At 47.6% G+C, this 21,704-nt stretch overlaps 1 protein-coding gene across 1 annotated transcript in view; it reads left to right on the top strand.

Annotated features, from left to right (window-relative positions):
* KBTBD12 (kelch repeat and BTB domain containing 12) overlaps positions 1-21,704 on the top strand; it is a 64,055-nt gene that overhangs the window by 13,497 nt on the left and 28,854 nt on the right. The window contains exons 3-4 of the mRNA XM_062200094.1: positions 2,483-2,753; positions 4,264-4,414. Coding sequence (XP_062056078.1) covers positions 2,483-2,753; positions 4,264-4,414 — 422 coding nt within the window. The remainder of the gene's footprint in view (positions 1-2,482; positions 2,754-4,263; positions 4,415-21,704) is intronic.

The raw sequence follows: 21,704 nt of genomic DNA, 5'->3' as shown, positions 1-21,704 counted from the left end.
TCTATTTATATACATTCATTCAGTTGGCTTTATTTCGTGAGCCCCCACAAAAGGCAACCAATCAGCCCTTCTCTTCTATAATCCATACAATTAAAAACACTGGTAAAGGGAGTGGGCATTTAGCCTCCCAGTTAAGACAACAGTGTCCCAACCAGAGTACCCGGCTCTAGTTTTTGTTTCCAGCTTCCTGATGATGTGGACTGCAGGAGGCAGCAGTGGTGGCTCAAGGCAGTGCCTGCCACCCACATGGGAGACTTGGTTTGCATTCCCAGCTCGCAGCTTCAGCCCTGGCACAGCCCCAGCCCAGCCCAGCCCCGGCTGTCTCAGGGGCCTGGGGAGTGACCCAGTGGAATCTCTCTCTCTCTCTCTCACCTACCTCTATCTCTATCTCTTCCTCTCCCCCTGCCCCTCCCTCTCAAATAATTAAGCAAATAACAATAGTGGTAAAATATTACCCGTGATTCCAGGACTTGGTTTGCTGTCTAGAATTACATAGAAGGCAGCCATCGTAAATCTGCATAGAATTCTGCATGCCTATGGGGATGAGCCAGGCATGGCCCTGAGGAGGAGAGCACACCTTCCCACTTCGTTGCCAAGCCTGGGGTAAAATCTCACCTCATGAAGAACGGAGGCTTGGCCTGGAACCACGGGAAAAACTCCTGTAACATGATTAACTGTCACACAATTAGTGCAAGATAAGTAGTCTACACTTAATTCATTCCATACAAATCCCTATATCAAAATGTCTTCATTTGTTTCCAAAACAGAGTAACTTTTTTTTCTTACTTGCCCTGTTTTCCTGATGTCTGTGCTTTGTTAGTTCTGAGTCCAGGTATACTTTCTGGGACATCTTAACTTCAGGTCTTTTATCCCACTGTCCCGGGGAGCACTTCACTTTGTCTCACACTCATCATTGAGTCGGGACAACCGAAAGCCACCAACTCAAAGGTGCAGGGACTGTGTCATGTCCTACTCACAGGTGCGGGGACTGTGTCATGTCCCACTACCCTTCACAGGTGCAGGGACTGTGTCATGTCCTACTCACAGGTGCAGGGACTGTGACATGTCCCACTACCCACCCCCACCACCACCACCACACACAGACCATCAGGTAGTGTGCTGGGCTCCAGAGCACACTGCAAGAACAGATACCCTGGCGGCGCTACCTCCCAAGGGTCTTCTTAGACTATATAACTATTCATGAAATAATTTACCAAAATTACCATATCTATTCGATTACAATAGGCGTTAAATGCCCAGTAGGCATCTACAAGTGAGTTTTTATACAGTGTTCTTGACCCAGTTTTAAGCCAGTAAGAATTACAACAATCTTAAAACTCTGCATCTCCTACATTATCCAGTTAGAAATTCTGAACCGGAGAGACTTTCAGGTCCCCGGCCCTAAAGCTATTTTTTTACTGCACTATTAAAGTGATGATACATCTCTTGCACACAGAATAAGGCATTGGAAATTTTTTTTAATTCATTCTTCTTTCATGGTAAAACTGTAGATGATTTGCTTAAAATCTTTACCGTGTGCTCTTGGTTTTTGCAGAATTAGCAAACAAATGCTAGTCTTGGATAATGTTTACTTTTTCCATGTGTGATTTTGTTACCCGTGAATGGCAAGGTTCTCGTCTTCACGCAAGAAAGAATTCAGGTGTGAGACAGAGAGTTGTGGAAAGTAAAATAGCAAAGTTTATTAGGGAAGGGACATCCGTAAGAACGGATGGGCACCCCTCCAGACAGAACCTGAGGGAGAGCACCCAGTCGCTCAGACTGGGGAAGAGTGAGGTTACATGGTTGAGTGGAGAGAGTACACCTGGGCAGGCCAGGTGAGCGGCTCAGCAGAGAGGCAGAGGGCTGAGCGCGAAGTCTGGTTGAGGCTGGGGTTTTTTAAGGAGATGGGTCTTTGTCTTCACACATCTCCTCCTGAAACAAAAGACTTTAAGGATGTAAATACTAAAAAAACTCCTACCTGAGTCCGCCCCCCCCCCCAAGGTATCAGACAGAAAGAAGCCTGGTTGGTGCCACCCTGAGTTAGAGGAAGGGTGAGCAACACCCCCTGGAGAATCTGGATGGGAGCAGGGTATTTGAAATGCAGATGCTGGGCTGCATCTGGAAGAGTATCAGGCAGAAGGGGCAGGGACCCCCACCTGGCAGGTTATGAGGTAGATGCAGATGCTGGACATAGACGTCTTCTCTTTAGGGCTTTGTCACACACACATAAGCTCATATCTGACTTCCTACCTAACAATTTTTCTAGCATTCTCCGGATAGGTGTAGTTAATCATTTTTAAGTACATTATATTTTGTTCTTCAGTCTGAGAGAGAGAGAGAGAGAGAAAGGCAAACTTATACCACTGTGTTGCATCAAAAGCCTATGTATTTCTGGGGTCGGTGGTTTTCAGGTCGATGCTAATGCCAGTCTCTCTCTCTCTCTCTCTCTCTCTCTCTCTCTCTCTCTCTCTCTCGCTTACAGGTATCATGACAGAGGAAACCAGTTTTGGGAAAAGCTATGCACAGCCGAATTTCGAGAGCTCTACGCCCTGGGCAGCGTCGGTAACGACCTGTATGTCGTAGGAGGGCAGATGAAAATTAAAAACCAGTATCTGATCAGCAACTGCGTTGATAAGTACTCGGCCGACCGCGCCGCCTGGAGGAGGGTGGCTCCCCTGCCCCTGGGGCTGGCGTGTCACGCAGCGGTGGCCCTGAAGGAGAAGCTGTACGTGCTCGGCGGCTGGACCCCGCAGGTGAAGCGGCTGCGGGGCCCGGGCTGCAGGCCGAGTGTCCGGAGGCTCTAAGGGCCTGGGCCGGTCGGGTGTGTGCAGGGCGGGCGGGGAGCAGCTGCAGGGGAGGCGGGACGCTGGCTGCACTTCCGCAGCTGTGCGACCAGGCACAAGCGACTCTCGGGTCTTCCACACATTCAAAATCCTTCCCCTGGGTGGGAAACCCGAAAACCGACCCCACGAAGCACGGGCGTCGGCAGAGAGGAGCCTGAACATAGGTATATCATACCTATTTTTAAAAACTCAGAATTTTGCCATGGAGAATATATCCTATCTGTTTTAAAAACTCAGAATTCAAGTAGATTTTTTTTATTTGTGATATCTAGCCAAAAAAAGGTGTGGATTTCACCACAGCTAGTACAGAAACCTGACAAATTCTTTGTAACTAGATTTTTTTCAAGACCATTATTTAGTTGTTTTTTTTTTTTTTCTTTTTTTTTTTTGACAGGCAGAGTGGACAGTGAGAGAGAGACAGAGAGAAAGGTCTTCCTTTGCCGTTGGTTCACCCTCCAATGGCCGCCGCGGTAGGTGCGCTACGGCCGGCCGGCGCACCTCGCTGATCCGATGGCAGGAGCCAGGTGCTTCTCCTGGTCTCCCATGGGGTGCAGGACCCAAGCACTTGGGCCATCCTCCACTGCACTCCCTGGCCACAGCAGAGAGCTGGCCTGGAAGAGGGGCAACCGGGACAGGATCGGTGCCCCGACCGGGACTAGAACCCGGTGTGCCGGCGCCGCAAGGCGGAGGATTAGCCTAGTGAGCCGCGGCGCCGGCCTCATTATTTAGTTTTGCAAGAGTAAGTTCCAAAGACAATTTATAAGCTTTGTGTTTTTTTTACTAAAATAAGAATTGCTTAAATTAAAAGAATGGAAAACTGGCCGGCGCGTGGCTCACTAGGCTAATCCTCCGCCTTGCGGCGCCAGCACACCAGGTTCTAGTCCCAGTCGCGGCACCAGATTCTGTCCCGCTTGCCCCTCTTCCAGGCCAGCTCTCTGCTATGGCCCGGGAGTGCTGTGGAGGATGGCCCAAGTGCTTGGGTCCTGCACCCGCAAGGGATACCAGGAGAAGCACCCGGCTCCTGCCTTCGGATCAGCGCGGTGCACCGGCTGCGCCAGCCATTGAAGGGTGAACCAACGGCAAAGAAAGACCTTTCTCTCTGTCTCTCTCTCTCACTGTCCACTCTGCCTGTCAAAAAAAAAAAAAAAAAAAAAATTAAAAAAAAAAAGAGAGAACTGGGTTTCATTTTTTGAGACTTCACAATTGTATTATTAAAAAAAAAAAAAAAGGCAACTGTCTCACCGCTAAGGTTACAGGGCTGTCCGCTCTCACCGGACACCTTAGTCCCGCGCTTACAGAGCAGAACTCCCCTGACGCTGGCCGGGTCTCCGCAGCCCCGCCTCAGAGGATCTGGGGCTGAGAGCCCTGGTGGCCGCACCGGTGCTCACACACAGCTAAGAGGCTGCCATGTTTCCTTCAGATGGATCTTCCTGATGAAGAACCTGACCGACTAAGCAACAAACTCCTGCAGTACGACCCCAGCCAGGACCAGTGGCGAGAGCGGGCGCCCATGCGGTACTCCAAGTACCGCTTCAGCACGGCTGTGGTCAACGGCGAGCTCTACGTGCTGGGTAAGACGAGACCAGCTGGCATTTTCCCCTACAGTCTCCCCTCCTCTTCTATCCCAGCTCAGATATATGCATGGCTGGCCAAACGCTGGCTTTCATTTCTTCTTTTCTAGAGCTCAAATAAGATTAAATGAAACTCTGACTTCTTACTGAGAGCAGTTACTGCTAGGGCATTTTCAGGTGCCTTGGGATGAAGCGATGGTTAGTGATCCACCCGCACACAGGTACACTTGGGTGGGAACAAGAGCCCTTGGCTACCACCAGTCAGTAACACGTGGGCTCCGGAGCCGACTGTGACTGTCTTTGCTGTTAGGAGGGAACAGCACCAAGGGTGGGAGCACCCTGCAGGTCACATGGGTCCTCATCTGTTGGTTCACCACCCAAATGCCCGCAACAGCCAGGGCTGGGCCAGGAACTCGATCCAGGTCTGTCCTGTGCATGGCAGCAACCTCAGCACTTGGGCCATCATCCTTCCCAGGCCCATTAGCAGGAAGCTGGATTGGAAGTGGAGCACCCAGGACTCAATCAGGCGCTCCAGTATGGTGTGTGGGGTCCCAGGTGGTTTAACCCCTGCCTGCCCCATGTATGTCTTCCTTATCTCTTGAATAAATGCAGTGTTATACTAATCAGCAGGGATTTAAGAAAGACCTCGATTTGGTTCCAGCAAACTGGGCATAAACAACTCCGGAACATCCCCTGGGCCCCCTCCTTTACTCCTTGGGTTCTTTGTTCATTAAGTCCTTTGCTCCTCTAGGTCCGATCCATCTCTGTTCCCCTCCCCCAACCCTGCAATGGGGGACAGCAGGCTGACTGGTAAAATGATAACTTTGCCACTTCCTTACTTCATCCCATCTGCACTGATGGCTGACAGGCAAAAATGGGGGTGGGGGTGGGGGGCAGCAAAGAGCTGGCAAAGGAAAAACAGGAAGTCAGGGATGAAAGCAAACCAAGCGAGCGATTGAATAGAAATGATTTTTTTTTTTTTTTACTAAAGAGAGGCCATTATCCCTTGGCTGTTTGCACAGCATGAAGCAAAATAATTCAAGTACTTAAGTATTAATCATTGTCTCAGGATTTTAAGAACAAGAACATTACGCAGTATAATGTATGACTACCTCAGTTATGGAAGTCACTTATGATAATTAAGTTTTTTCTCTTACTTCATTATAACTGTTTGCCCTGTCATAGGCCCAGAAGAGACAAGCCCTAAGTTCCGATAGGTTGCCTAGGAGAAACATGTAACTCAAGGGGGTCGAGGGCGAGGTGGCCTAAAAGTGATGTCACCAAGTGAACCAGAATGAGATTTCCCCTAATCCGGCACCAAAGCTAAGCTAGATCTGCAATAAAAATGATAATATCTTGTTTGGTAAATCGTTCAGGGAAAGGCACCCTGGAGTCTATTAGGTTGCACTTTGTGGCATGAACATACATCCAAGGAACGAATGAAAACAGGTAAATCTTAAAGGACCTCTAAGACTTCCGTGGGTGAAACAGAGAAAGAATCACAGGAAAGGGAGGAATAGGAGGGGGAGGGGAGGGAAGGGAGAGACTGTCCAGGATTTAATAAGACCCAGAGTCTCATAATAATCAGAATGTCTAGGGTACGATCCCAAATCACTCATCATACAAAGGGTCTTAAAACTCTTAACTCACAAGGAAAAAAAAAAAAACAATTAACCATGAAAATATGCTACAGTTCTCTTTTCAAAGGCTTTAAAGCAACTGTCATAAAAATATTTTTTAAATCTATTGTGAACATGCTTGAAATAAATGCTAAAGTTGAAAGTCTCAACAAAGAAATAGAAGAAACAAATGGAGAATTCAGAACCGAAAATACCATCACCAAAATAAAAGATGTTTCAGATCCACTCAAGCTGGCTGGAGGCGGCACAGGAGACAGGCAGGGGATGTAAAGGGAGACCGACAGAAACGAAACGACACAGTCTGGGCGACAGAAAAGTGCTGAAAGGGACGGAATAAAACCTAAGGAAGCTGTGCAACAATTCCAGAAGCTCTCCTGTTCAGGTGACTGCAATCCCAGAATTCAAGGAGCAAGAACGCGGGGGTGAGAAAGAGGCTTGCGGAGATAATGACTTAAACCCTTCCAAGTACAAAGCCATAAGCTTCCATTTTCAAGATGCTGAGCAAACCACAAATAGAATGAATCTACAAAATCCATGCCCAGACACATCACAAATAGCCGAAAAATAAAGGCAAAAAAAGGAATCCTAAAAGTAGCCAGACAAAAACATTTGCCTTACCCAGGGAACAACAGTTTGAATGACCAGAAATTCCTCAGCAGAGACCATGGGCAGGGGCTAGTGGTTAGCCCGGTGGCTAGACACCTGCGTCTCATCTCACAGGACCTGGGTGCAGTACCTGCTCCTGACTCCCACCTTCCTGCTAATGCAGGCGCTGGGAGACAGCAGGATGGCTCCAGTGACTAGCTTCCTGCCGCCCTTGTGGGGAGATCTGGACTGAGTTCAGCCCAGAATCTGGGAAGTGAACCAGCAGGTCAGGGAGCTCTCTTGCTCTAAAATAAATACATTTTTTAAAATAAAAAAATTAAGAAAGCATGAGAGCTAAAAGGAAGTGTAAACGTTTTTAATTTCTAAAACGCTAAAGAAAAAGAATTGTCAACCCAAAGTTCCATATCCCATGAAAATATCCTTCAGGAATGGAGGTGCAAACAACATATTCAAGGATAAAGGAACACTGAGAGAATGCATGCAAAGTAGGTCTGCTGCAAAAGAGTAGCGAAATAACTCCCCAGACAGAAAGGGGAGGATGCATAAGGGGAGTTCACAAGTCAGGAGTGAAATAAGATCAACAGAAATTATTGATATCTGGGTAAATGAAGCAGAATATTATTCTGCTTTTGAGTTTTTTTGATGACTGAAAGGGTAAATAATTACATTTTACATGGTTTCCAATGCAAGTAAATGTAATCTATGGGACATATTTTATACAGCATAAAAGGGGACCTGACAGCTGGGAGGTTCCAACATTCCAGTTCTGGTGGTAAAATCCTGATTCTCAGTAAACTTCAAAGTGTTAGAGTCACATTTTGTAATCCCCAAAGAAAGGCTAATCAAAGAGATATAGTTAAAATTACAATAAATACATTAAGATGTAAGACTTTAAAAATTTTACAACATTCACATAATCCAAAAGATGCCGGTGCTGTGGTGTAGCAGGTAAAGCCACTGCCTGCAGTGCCAGCATCCCCTATGGACACTGGCTTGAGTCCCAGCTGCTCCACTTCCAATCTAACTCTCTGCTATGGCCTAGGAAAGCAGTGGAAGATGGCCCAAGTCCTTGGGCCCTTGCACCTGCATGGGAGACCCAGAGGAAGCTCTTTGCTTCAGATTGGTGCAGATGTGCTGTTATGGCCATCTGGGGAGTGAACCAGCAGATAGAAGACCTCTCTCTGTCTCTCTGCCTCAGCCTCTCTGTAACTCTGCCTTTTGCATAAAATAAATAAATCTTTTAAAAAAATAATAATCCAAAAGAGAGCTGACCAAGTAAAACAGAACAGCAGAGAGAACAAACAAAAAACAAATAATACAGTGGCAGACCTAAATCCAGCCATGAACATAATCATGTTATGTTCATAACATGATGACGACTTAGAAGACAGAAATTGCCAGACTGCATTACAAATAGAATAACCTAACAATATTTTCTATAAGAAACCCACCTCAGTTAGAACGATGTAGGTTAAAAGTGCAAGAACAGAAAACATAAACCAGCCAAAGTCTAACTGATAGGAAGGTGAGGCTGCTATGCCATCATCAGACAAAGTACACTGTGGCAGAGAGGAGATCACCAGCACAGAAGGATTTTACATAATGATAAAGTGACGATTCACGAAGAAGACATAACAGCACTAATGTGCATTCAGCTAACAGAGCTTCAAATTACACCAGGAACTGACAGAACTAAAAGAAACGGTCAGCCCTGCAGTCACAGCTGAAGACTTCAGCATTCCTCTCAGTGATACGTAGGATCAGCAGACAGTAAACCAGCAAGTATCTAGAACTCACAACACTGGCAATCAACTCGGTCCAGCTGAAATGTACTGTCTGTCCCTCCCCAACAGAGCACATGGAACACTCCCCAGAACAGACTGGATCCCTAGTTATAAAACAAACCTTCCAGTTTCAGGAAGTGGAATCCTACAGGTCATCTGCTCCAGCACAGTGGGATTGCACTGGAAAGCAGGAACACAGAGCAAAGTCTTGAGAACTGTGCAGCACATTTAAGAATTCATGGGTCAAAGAGGAATCTCAAGAGAAATTAGAAAATGTGTTGGGCTGAATGGAAATGAAAGTGTAACACAACAACGCAGAGTGCAGCTTAAGCAGTGCTTGGAAGGAAATGTGTAGCATTAAGTGCTTATATTAGAAAAAACACATCCTCAGATCTATAGTCCAAGCATCTAGCTTAAGGAACTAGAAAAATAAGACCAATATAAACCCAAATCAAAGAAAGAAGTAAATAATAAAGATAATAGCAGAGAACAACAGAACTAGAAGCTGAAAAGAGAGAAAATCAGTGAAACCATGCTGTTTCTTTGAAGATATCAAGCCAGGGGCCAGCACCGAGCTACAGGAGGTTAATCCTCTGCCTGTGGCACTGGCATCCCATATGGGCACTGGTTCGAGTCCCAGCTGTTCCTCTTCCAGTCCAGCTCTCTGCTGTGGCCTGGGAAAGCAGTGGAGGATGGCCCAAGTACTTGGGCCCTGCACCCTCATGAGAGACCTGGAAGAAGCTCCTGGCTCCAGAATGATGCAGCTCTGGCCGTTGCGGCCATTTGGGGAGTGAACCATCAGAAGGAAGACCTTTCCCTCTCTCTCCCTCTCACTGTCCGTAACTCTACCTCTCAAATAAATAATACAAAAATCTTTAAAAAGAAAATATTCATCCAGTTAATAAACCTCTAGCAAGACTAACCAATTAAAAGAGAAAACAAGCGACAAATGATCAACATCAGGAATGTGAAAGCGGCTAGCACGACAGCCCCGTAGACTTGAAAGGATAACGGGCATTCCACAAACCCCTCAACACACACATCTCTGATGACTTGGATGACATGCTCCAATTTCTTGAAAACCATAAACTACTAAAAACCACCCAAGATTAAACAAATAACTCAAAACTGTGAGGGTAGTTCAAAAAGTTCATGAAACATAGGATTAGAAGGTAAATTTATTTTGATACAACACAAATTGAAATCCATCCACATAAGAGGTCTTCAAAAAGTTCATGAAAATGGCATGTTATGAGACATTGTGCATGAATTTCAAAAACTTCTGCCCCAAAATAAACACATATTTTAATTCCATTTTTCCACAAACTTTTTGAAGTGCCCTCCTATTACATACATCATATTCTTAATTGAAAACATTCCAAGAGACAAATTTCCAGGCCCAGTTGGTTTCACTGGTGAACTGAACGAAGCATTTACAAATAAATATGAGTAAACCAGTTCTGCACTTCCTTCAGAACACAGAAGAGGGAGGAACAGTCCTCAACTCAACAGCATTACACATACCAAAGCTGTCAAAAGATTTTACAGAAAAACTGTACACACACCAACATCCCTCATGAACAGACACAAACATCCTCAGAAACATACTAGCAAGTTCAATAAAGCAATATATAAAAAGAGGAACCATGACAAATACGCTTCATCCAGGGAATGCAAGTTTAGTTCAGTATTTAGAAACCAGTCAGAATCTAAGTTAACAGTCTAGAAAAGCAAAGCCACATGATCCCATCAGCTGATGCAAAAAAAATCACTTGAGAAGAAAAAAATAACCTCCATTCAGGCTATAGCCTTCTCAGGAAACTAGGAAAATAAAAGAACTTTTTCACTTTCTCCACCTGACAGGGGTCACCTAAGAAAACTTTCCAGTAAAATGGCAAAATGGAATGCTTTTCCCCTGAGTTCATGAGCAGGGCAAGGATGTCACTCGTGCTGCTAACTGTATCACACTGCAACAGGAAGTGTGCGGTCTGTGCCACTGGAAGGGAAGAGATAAAACTGTCCCTGTTTCAGGTGACATGATTATCTACATAGAAAATCTCAAAAGATCAATTTTTGAAATTCCGAAAACTCATCAACTTAGTGTGGTCAAAGAATACAGAAGGTCATTCTTATTTCCTCTTTTAATAAAAAATTATATGTATTGAAGGTATACATGTTTTGATATAACAAATTTGAGTATATTATGAATGATTATATTCAAACTAATCACCGTATCTCCTCATTTGGTCACTCTGTGTGTGTGCGCGGTGAGCATCTGAGATCTTAGTGAACGTCCCCTATGTTAACTACATGGGCAGTATTCTTTGGGTACATCACCCTGTATGTCTGATCTCTCATTCATGCTGCAGAACTGCATCTCTGTACCCGTGACCACAATCTTCCCCTTCTCCCCGCCTCTGACAACTGCAGTTGGCTCTCTGCCTCTGTGAACTTGACTCTCTCAGGCCCCACCCGTGGTGAGATCACACAATATTTTTCTTTCTGTATCTGAGTCATTCATTAATGAAGCCAGTGTCCTCTGGTTCATCCATGTTGTCCCAAGTGGCAGGATCTGCTCTCTGGAGGCTGACTAACACTCCATGTCTGCATCCGGTCATCCTCTGGCACTCACTTCGCTCATTCCACATGATGGCTGCTGTGAGCAGTGCAGCAAGGACTGGGGGGCGCAGGTGTCCCTCTGGGGAAGTAGCTTCCTTTCCTCTGGGGACCCTTGCCAAAGAGGGATTGCTGGATCTCACAGTGGTTCTTCCCCCTGGTTCTTCCCTGGGTGACCCTGCTGGGTACCCCTGTCTCGGGGACTCTAAGTGGTTAATTATTTTCTCAAAGGCATTCACTTCTCTGTGCCATCCCTCCGTCACGTCTGTAAACTAAAATCCCACAGATACAACTGAGACAAATCAACTAGTCAGCTATATATACTTATGAGACAGAGAGAGATCCTCAGCTTAAACCTCACACCTTATGCAAAAATTAACTCAAAATGGAACATAGAGGTAAATGCAAAATACATGAATTTAAAATTTGCAGAGGATAACACAAGGAAGTCCTGTGACCTTAAGCTAGGCAAAGAGTTCTTGGACATGAGACCAAACAATCCATGTATAAAAACTAACAGTGGCTGGCACCGTGGCTCAACAGGCTAATCCTCCGCCTTGTGGAGCCGGCACACCGGGTTCTAGTCCCGGTCATGGCACCAGATTCTGTCCCGGTTGCCCCTCTTCCAGGCCAGCTCTCTGCTATGGCCCGGGAGTGCAGTGGAGGATGGCCCAAGTGCTTGGGCCCTGCACCCACATGGGAGACCAGGAGAAGCACCTGGCTCCTGCCTTCGGATCAGCGCGGTACGCAGGCCGCAGCGTGCCGGCCGCGGCGGCCATTGAAGGGTGAACCAACGGCAAAGGAAGACCTTTCTCTCTGTCTCTCTCTCTCTCACTGTCCACTCTGCCTGTCAAAAAAAAAAAAAAAAAAAAAACTAACAGTGATAAACAGTACTTCCTCACAACTGGTAACTTGTGCTGTGTCAAACATGGCTGAGAAAATGAACACCAAGTACAGACTTGGAGAAAAACATCTGCAAATCAAATCTGACAAAGAGCTTTTTCCAGAATGTACAAAGAGTTCTCCAAACTCAGCAACAAAAAATAAGCAAAAGATATGAAAAGATCCTTTACCTAGTAAGGATATAAAGATAGAAAAATAAACACTTGATAAAATATTCAACATCATTCACCATTAGTGAGATGCAAATTAAAATCAGTTAGGAAAAGACACTATATACAAAAACATACAAATATTAAGGGTTCAGGAATATCAGCCTAACAAAAGTTGCACAACACTTTGGAAAAAATTATGAAACATTATTGAGGCCATTAAAGAGTAGAAAAGCCTAGTGTTGTAAATATGTTCATTCTTACCCAGAATACAGGACAGTTTCAAACTCTGAATATTTTCTTTTACCTTGACAGGCTGATTCTTTTTTTTTTTTTTTTTTTTAATTTTTTTATTTTTTGACAGGCAGAGTGGACAGTGAGAGAGAGAGAGAGAGAGAGAAAGGTCTTCCTTTTGCCGTTGGTTCACCCTCCAGTGGCCGCCGCGGCCGGCGCACCGCACTGATCCGCTGATCCGGAGGCAGGAGCCAGGTGCTTCTCCTGGTCTCCCATGGGGTGCAGGGCCCAAGTACTTGGGCCATCCTCCACTGCACTCCCGGGCCACAGCAGAGAGCTGACCTAGAAGAGGGGCAACCGGGACAGAACCCGGTGTGCCGGCGCCGCAAGGCGGAGGATTAGCCTAGTGAGTTGCGGCGCCGGCCGACAGGCTGATTCTAAAATGTTTATGTGTAAAGAGACAATAATAGGTAAGATATACTTGAAGAATAACATGGTAGGATAGTCTGGTTTATCAAACAGACATATATATATTAAAGTGGTCACACTTATAGCATCATAGCACTTCCATAAAGATAGACGAATGTTTAACTGGAGTGGAAACCCCAGAGAAAACCCACACATACATGGACACTTGACATCACAGATGTAGCATTGAAATCAGACAGGGGAAAGGTGAACCTTCCAGTATATGGTGCTGGGACACGTGGGTACATGTACGGAGAGAAAATGAGAGCCCAACTCCACCTCCTACTGTTCATGGGTAGTAGTCTACACTGAGGGAGACCTGAATCCAAAACAGAAAACATAAGGTGCACTTCAAGTGTCACTTTTTTCAAACAATCTAGCCCTGACTGGCGAGTTTAGACCATGTCCATTTCACATACATATTCATATGCCTGCTACTTGCTATGCTTTTGTTCTATGTTTCTTTATTCCTCTTTTCCTCCCTCCATTTGCATTATTTTTATTCCACTTTTAAAATTTTATGTGCATGTTATTTCCATTAGTTGCCCTGGCTACTTCAGTGTGCATCCATAACTCCTCACAGTCCGCCTTCTACCCCGTCTCAGAACAGACAAGAACCTGACTCCATCCCTTCAACCCACTGCACTTTTGGGGTCTTAGTCAACCACAGAGCTCTTCAACAAGCTCACGGAAACACATACTATGAAAAAAAATGACGCAAGGACTTTAAGATTTTGCACACCAAAGTAAACTGATCTTTTAATTCCATTTTCCAAGAACCTTTTGGCACCTCATCTTTTTTTAAAATACCCTCACGTTGTGGTTTAAACAACTCTTGAGGGAATGTGAGGAGTCGGATGGGTTAATGGAAAGTCAGGGGATCCCTATGGAATTTGGGGTGTAAAATATTTGCTTCCTTCCCCACAACTTTATCTTCATCCAGAACAAACAGGCCACCCTCCTTCCTTCAGAATAATCTCCAAATTAACCATGAGAACAGCAAGGGAGCTCCACCCCGAGCACAGCTGACTGTGGAAGCAAGTTGCTTAGCTGGCCAGATGGGATGGAGAATTGTAAATGAGGTCTTTTGCTGGTTTTTGTCTCCACCTGGTAACTGAATGCCAATCTGATTGTCAAGTTTTTGTACTTAAAGCTGACTGCCACCAGAGCCCGTGGGGTTTTCCTCTCCTGGAAGCCCCTCACCGCTCTGGCTGGAGGTCCTATATACTAGTAAGTAAAACAAACAACTCTTTACACTTCTTCATGAAATCAGCCTTTCCGGTACTCCTCCCAGCAGGGAGAACTCACACTCACCCTGACACTGTCCCTTCCATATTCCTGCCAGCCCGGGACTGCTGGAGACTGATTGTCCTGGCGTTGGATTCTCTCTGTTTTGTCTTTGTTTTTTGAAGCCCATCTTGCTGGTAAACAGAATTATAGACTGGCAGTATACTCTTCTTTCAGCACTTCTAATGTGTCAGTCTCCTTCACCTGGCTTTCATGGTTTGTATTTAAAAAGCTAATGTGGCTCCCTTGAAGGAAATGCGGCCATTCTCCCTCTAAAGTTTTTCTCTCTGCCTCTGTTTTCAGCAGTTTCACCTAAGTGTGGTTCCTTTGTTTTCATTCTGTGTGGAGTTCACTGAGCATCTATAATTTATAGACTGAAGCTCTCATCCGTGTTGGCGAAGTCCTCTGCTCCTGCCTTTTTAAACGCTGCTTCTCTTTATTCTCTCTCTTCTTGCCTTGTGAGACTCCAGTTAGCGCTATGCTAGACCTTTAGATCTATGCATCATCTATCTCATATCTTATCTGAATTCTCTTTCCTGTTTCCTTGTTTTCCTTTGTACCATCTTCAGAATCACTGTCCGCCTCCTGATGTGTCCAGTTTGCTGTGAAGCTATCCAGTGAGCTCCTGTTTTCCTAGTTTTCAGTTCTAGAATATCCACCTCATTCTCTTTCACAGATTCCAGTGCCTGAGTGAACTTCTTATCCTTTTCTCCATCTTTTCCTCTTATTAATAAGCTATGGTATTTGTCTGCTAATTCCACTATGTGCGTATTTCACGAGTCTACTTCTAGCAAGTTTCCTCTTGTATCGGCTGTATTTCCCCCCTGCTCGTGTGCCCGGTAACTTTTCGCTGCACGCTGAGCTATGGGACAGAACACAGGCTCCTGATGCTACCCTTCGCCACAGAGACACAGGGAGTGAGGGACTGAGCCCCGCCGGGGAATCAGGGATGAAGCTGCGCCAGGGCCTTGTTCCAGCCTTGGGCGGCCCCAGTCCACCGGCAGCTTGCCCACGTTCCTCAGGCACGGCCCTCCCGGCCTCGGGACTGCAAGCCCGGCAGCGCGCCATCTCCTCCATCCTGAATCACCGGCAGCACTCAGCTCGTTCCTGCCTTCACTTAGCTCAGCTCTCAGCCTCCCCGGCAGGCATCTCCCAGGAGACCACTTGCTCCCGTGCTAATGGCAAGGGCTCCCTCCCCTTGGCCAGACTTGCTCTCCTACTTAGCATGTCAGTGTGAGAGATTTCTCATGACCGCCCGAAGTGTCTGGCCCAGAATCGCAGGCTGCCCCAGTCATCCACACATACAGGAGAAAACCAGCCACGCGCTGCAGGTCCCCGTGTGCGGCTCCTGCTTCCAGTCTGTCACCCGAAACCCACGCAACCACCACAGGCTCCCCTGCTTTCTCTTCCCCTCCCTGGAGTCCTCCCTGTGTGCCAGCTAGACCAGAATTAACCAGTGCCTGAGGGCAGAAGACCATCTAGGATGGGCTCTCCCCTGGCTGCAATCTTAGCTCTCCTTGTCCTGTTTCCATGCCACTCCCATGCCTCTTAAAATGCACTCTGCCCACTTAGGCATTTTTTTCTAGTTGCACAATGCTCGCTGGCTGGCTGCAACACCAAGAGGCAGGAAAATGGTTACTATCCACGCCACAGACATCCTAGTTTCACACACACTTTCTTCCTGTACATTTTCTTCACAACTTTATTAATGGAACGAAGGAAGAGAATGGACTCTCAGAGGGACCAGTACTTTATCCAGGCACGGCTGTGAAGTGCACACAGAAATCAGGACCAGGCATCTGAGGGCAGCGCTCTGACCCACCGTACGGCTCACACCCAGGCTGCTGTTCCACTGCGCCTGTGTCAGTAGCCATCCTAAAGGGTTGGGCCCTTGGTTCTGTCTGTACCTTAAGTGCACTGAGACAGGGCAGTAACTGTTGAGTTGTACGTTGGTGTGTGCTGGTCCTGAGCTCTCTGGTATTCTGGTCTTCAGAATTCCAGCACAGCCTTATCTCCTGCCAAAGATCATAAACTAGACTCTCTCCATAGGGGCTGACTGAGGGAAATGGTTCATCACCATGGATGAATATAAATTCTGGAATGTTTTCCCATAACTGGAAGTGTGGAATAAGCCACAAACTCACACATCCCAGCCAAGGTCAACATCTCCCCCGTAAATGCTCCTTCCAAACCAGGGCTTCTCCAAGCACGCTGGCCCTGCGGAGCTAGGGCCTCCCTGTCTGGATTAGCCCCAAGGCTCATCACCAAGTGACTTCCTCCCCCTGGGGAGCAGGCACGATCAGCCACTCGTGCTAGATCCACGCTCCTGGGATCATCTCATGAAATGGTTTGAGCCCAAATTGGGATTTAGTTGCACAAAACAAGCGAAGACAGTGAAAGGGTCAAGACAGGAAGGAAGCCCGTTTCTAGCTGCAGAACAAGCTGACATCTCCTGAAGTTGAAACATTCTAGCTTAATGCCCGTCTGGCACACAGTCAGGACTCGCAAATATTTTTGAGAGAACCCTGCTAGGGATCAGTTCCCCTCACTTGCAACCATTATCTGTTCACTGGGTGGACATTCCACAAAAACCTAACCACTGGAGATGCCAGAGGGTCACACCAACTGGAGAAACCTGGTGCGGAAGATGCACCAGACGGATGGAACCCAATGCACCGACGGACCCACTGCACCAACTGCTATGTTTAGAGACTTCCGCAAACCTCGGGATTCAGAAGGCTGACCCTGAGCTCGCCCTTGAAAGAGCAAGAGACTTGCTCAGCCAACTAGCAGAGAGAGGGAGCGCCTTGGCCAGAGATGTCCCATGGCAAGGGGTGTCTGCTACCCGCCTGTGGTTCAGGAACCAACTGCATGATGCACCAATGGCAGATGACCCTGGAGAGGAGGCAGCTTCACAGAACGCACGCTAGAACTCAAACCCTGCCCCTAAACAGTGGCGAGCCACTGGAGAATTCAAACAGTAAAGTCACAGTGGCTTGGTGCTTTTCAAGAACCAGACCCCTCCATTCTACCTGCACACATTCGCAAGACATTGAAAGGCTTTGCCTATGTGGACGGTTTCACATGGAGACGGTGACTGTCTGGGGTCTGCCCGCCGCCCTCTGCCCTAAACAGTGGCCAGATGGGCAATAATTCCAACCCTGGCAGCCCAAGTCACAACAGCCAAGCTGAGAAACAGATGGATCAAAACTCGAAGTTCTAGAAATTCTCACTTTCTAGAGACTAATCCAAGTGAGATCTCTGCTCTTTGCTGTAGCTGCACTTAATTTTTTTATAAGATTTATTAATTTGAAAGGCAGAGTTACAGAGAGTCAGAGGCAGAGAGAGAGAATCAGAGAGAGAGAGGTCTTTCATCTGCTGGTTCACACCCCAGATGGCTGCAATGGCTGGAGCTGCAACGATCTAAAGCCAGGAGCCAGCAGCTTCCCCTGGGTCTGCCAAGTGGGTGGAGGGGCCCAAGCACTTGGGCCATCTTCTACAGCTTTGCCAGGCCATAGCAGAGAGCTGGATCAGAAGAGGAGCAGCTGGGACTTGAACTGGTGCCCATATGGGATGCCAGTGCTACAGGTGGTAGCTTTACCCGCTACGCCACAGTGTCAGCCCCTATACCTGTATTTAAATACAACACTGTCTGTGTGTCAGCCAGGTGGTGAGCCAGAAAAAAAAGGAAATCAAACTAGGTAACTGTGCCCTCTGACTCCATGCTCTTACAAATGGTTTTCCGGGACAAGAGCTGAAGTACAGCTTCAATAGAGGGTATATTTTTATTATCTGTGTTTTGTTTTCTTTTAATATGAAAATTTAAGAGTTAGCTTTAGAGTTTGACCCATTAGGTTAAGATAAGATTGTAATGTGATTTCTGGGACATTTTAAGTTTTGGAATTTTGTTCATTATCCTCTGAACGTAATAGAGTATTATTTTTGCGACATTTATGAAAAAAACACAAAATACGCCATGTAAGAAAGAAGTAAAAGGAGGGGGAAAAAGCACATACTAGGAAAAGAAAAAATGGTTTCTAAATTCAAAATGATTGCAGTGAGAGGAGCAGGAAGAGAGTAGCCGGGCCCCAGGCTAATGAGGAGGAGCCATCCAGAGACTTAGAAACAAACAGCCCTTAGGAGCTGGATGAGCGAAAATGAAGTCTGACGACCCCCACCCCCCACCCCACCCCGCCAATGGAGGGAAGAGATAACTGAATGGAAAGAAAGCCTTTCTAAGTAGCCAGTGAAATTCAATTGAGCAGCATTAGTGCCAGGGAGACCAGCAATTTCCACCGGAGAGATACTGAATTTTCTTATTATACTATAATTTCATTAAACAAATACGTGCTAGGGCAAAGAACAAGCCACACCCTGGGCTGGGAGATGAGCACCCAGAGGGGACAGACTCCGGGCCCAGGGGGCCTGGCAGACTCGGACGACACAGGGCTGTGCACGCAGGGAAGGGCGGACCTCAGGGACACAGTGGAGCACCAGCTAACCCACTCCACAGGGAGGAATCAAGTAAAGAAAAAGACGAAAGTACACTTGGCACCAACAACAATGTAAGTCAGAACACTGGTACACAAAGATTAAGTTGTCATAGCCAAGATTCAGGAGCGCGTGTTTAGTCAGTTAAAAGGCAATTACTGATTACAGTTAAAGGGCCGACCACCGTTCAGCGTCTGAAATCCAAAAAGCTGACCGTGACAAGCCCGTCAAGCAAGCTGGTCTCACGCAGCCCTGTGGGCGGGAGTTTGCTGGGATTACTGCTGGTGACAAAGGTGGGATGGGCCACTGTCCCACAGCAGTGCAGTCACGCTCACTACCGAGGCGGGAGCGGCCCAGGTCAGCCTGCGGAGCGGCTTTGCAGGGTCAGTTAGCCCCCTGTTGGAGGGCGAGTCCGTCTCCACCTCCAGATGTGTGCTGACTGCAGCAAGCTGTCACGGAGTGATTCACCAGGCTGGAAACCAGTTCTGACTCTGACTCGGGATGGGGGCCGAGGAACAAGTGGGCTTTTCCTGGCAGTGAGGGGCTCTGGTCTATTCCCACTGCCCAGTTTGATCTTCTGTCCGCTAAAGCCGCAGGAGAGACCAGGAGGAGCTGTCCCGATACTCGTCGCTGCTGCCTGTCCTTAAAGACAGGGCTTGCAGCTCTCTGCTGTGGCCAGGGAGTGCAGTGGAGGATGGCCCAAGTCCTTGGGCCCTGCACCCCATGGGAGACCAGGAGAAGCACCTGGCTCCTGCCTTCGGATCAGCGCGGTGCGCCAGCCGCAGCGCGCTACCGTGGCGGTCATTGGAGGGTGAACCAACGGCAAAAAGGAAGACCTTTCTCTCTGTCTCTCTCTCACTGTCCACTCTGTCAAAAAAAAAAAAAAAAAAAGACAGGGCTTGGTGCGTGGGTCTGGTGCTCAGTTCACGTGTCTGTCGGCCTGAGTTCACCTGCTCTTGTCCTTCGGGCATGTGTTAGGAACACGGCCGTGTGGATGTAAGACTGGGTAAACACAGCAAGCTGTGCAACAAACAAGGTGAACAAAGCTTACGAGCAGGGGTTAGAGGGCAGTCTGATGGAAAGATCTAGATTTCCCAGGTTTCACCACGAGAACAACGCTGAGTCTTCCTCAATGGTTGGTTTGCCTTTTCGCTTTGCTTGGACAGAAGTTGCTTTGCCTCATCCAGGGTGGTGACACAGGTTCATCACCAATGGGAGGGATGCTGGCAATGACAGGGACACACTCTGGTCAGCAAGAGAAAACCCGAGCTGCGCCGTCATCCAGAACCACCTGAGGAGGTGAACCTGGGTTGCTGTGCCCCAAGGCCCGGGCTCTACCGTTCTCTGTATCAGCCCAAGGTAGAACGACCCCCACTTCTGGGACTGTGCCCCTTTGGAATCTGCCCTCCAGGGTTTACGGGCACATCCTTGTGGGTTCTCAGAGGTCAGGGTCCCATGGGGGTGTGGGGCTGTCACCCACTTGGAGGATCTAACAGACTGGCTGGCATCAAAGAATCTGTCTCCATACAGGAAGAACCATGGGCTCACTCCTGGTTCTGCAGGCATCTTGTCTGTGGTCTCGTGGACGTTTTTATCTCCCGCTGTCAGTGCTGGCCCTGTTTCTCACTTGTGTACGATCACAGCAGTAACACTGGCGTAACCATCTCCACACCAAACGTCAAGGAGAACCGAGCTGTCAAGTTAGGATGGTCCTGCTCCTTCGCCAGCAAACAAGAAACACAGGCTCACAGGGTCACACGAGGAAAGTGCACAAGACGGGGCCGCACATGGAAGCACTGGCTTGGGGCGGCTGCGTCCTCGTCCAAGGAGCTTCCTGCAGAGCAGAGGCCTGTAGGTTACCTGGAGAGCCTCAGTTTATCCCCGAGGGTCTGTGTCCGGCTCTGCTGACTTTCTAAAGTTCATGGGAAGTGCCCACCCCAGGGGGGCACAGCTCCAGTATCAGGGACTCCGCATTCCAATCTTTTCCTGAGATTCCTTTTTCAGGACAGAATCCGTTTACCAAAGCAGGGGAAAGGCCCACTGCACGGCGGCTACTGGGTCTCCCCAGAGAGCCGTTGGAGCATTTCCCCATGGGCCACGCTTACCGTGTCCTGTGGCTTCACCTTTACCAATTTACCATGGTGAGTCTTTGACCCTATGCTGCCTGTCCATCACTTCTCAGGTAATTACCTGGGTAAGGCTGCCGCCCTACTTATGGGCGGAGCATTCTCCAGTTAGCAGGTGAAACACCTCAACAGAGGGCAAAGTTGTCTTCCTGGCCTGACGGGAAATGAGCGATTCTGTAGTCACATATTCCAAATGACTGAAGCATCTTTAAGGGCCTATATTTGATAACATTTTTAACAAGGAAAAAAAAGCATTCTAGGTTACCCCTCCTCAGAGTCGTGAAAGGTTTCTTTGAAGGAAATATTATTCATTTACATCATACCTATAAATATGTTTTTAATGATTTAGTTATTCAAAAGGCAGAGTTTACAGAGAGAGAGGAGAGACAGAAATCTTCCATCCATTGGTTCACTCCCCACGTGACCGCAATGGCCAGGCCGAGGCCAGGATGTGGCAGGTTCCCCAGGTCTCCCATGTGGCTGCAGGGGCCCAAGCACTTGGGCCATCTTCCACTGTTTTCTCAGGCACATTAGCAGGGAGCTGGGTCAGAAGTGGAACAGCTCAGACTAGAACAGTGCCCAAATGGCATGCTGGCACTGCAGCAGTGGCTTTACCCACTATGCCACATCGCCGGTCCCATCTATATTTTTGAAATTCATTAGCACCGTGTGATTTTGACCAAATAACCTAACCTGAGTCTGTCTGCTTCATGAACAAAGCAGCAAGGGTGATGATAAGACGTCATTACCCCCTGCCATTCTTGTGACGCTTGCGAGACGGTGTCACCCACATGCTGACTGCTGTGCCTGGCATATGACTGCTCCATAAACGATGGACACCATCACTGTCGTCGCTGGCAATGAGTGGCAAGAGGTCTATGACGGTTCCGTGCCCTCGCGACGCTCAGCCCAGGCATCTGGTCTTCCATGTCCTGCACAATCCCCTGGGAGGCACGACTGTGCCAGGGTCTCTCATGCCTGGGGCG

The sequence above is a fragment of the Lepus europaeus genome, chromosome 9 (genome assembly GCF_033115175.1).
Source record: "Lepus europaeus isolate LE1 chromosome 9, mLepTim1.pri, whole genome shotgun sequence".
NCBI classification, from domain to species: domain Eukaryota; kingdom Metazoa; phylum Chordata; class Mammalia; order Lagomorpha; family Leporidae; genus Lepus; species Lepus europaeus.
The sequence above is the reverse complement of the archived record's forward strand: the minus strand, read 5'-3'. Positions and strand labels throughout refer to the sequence as shown.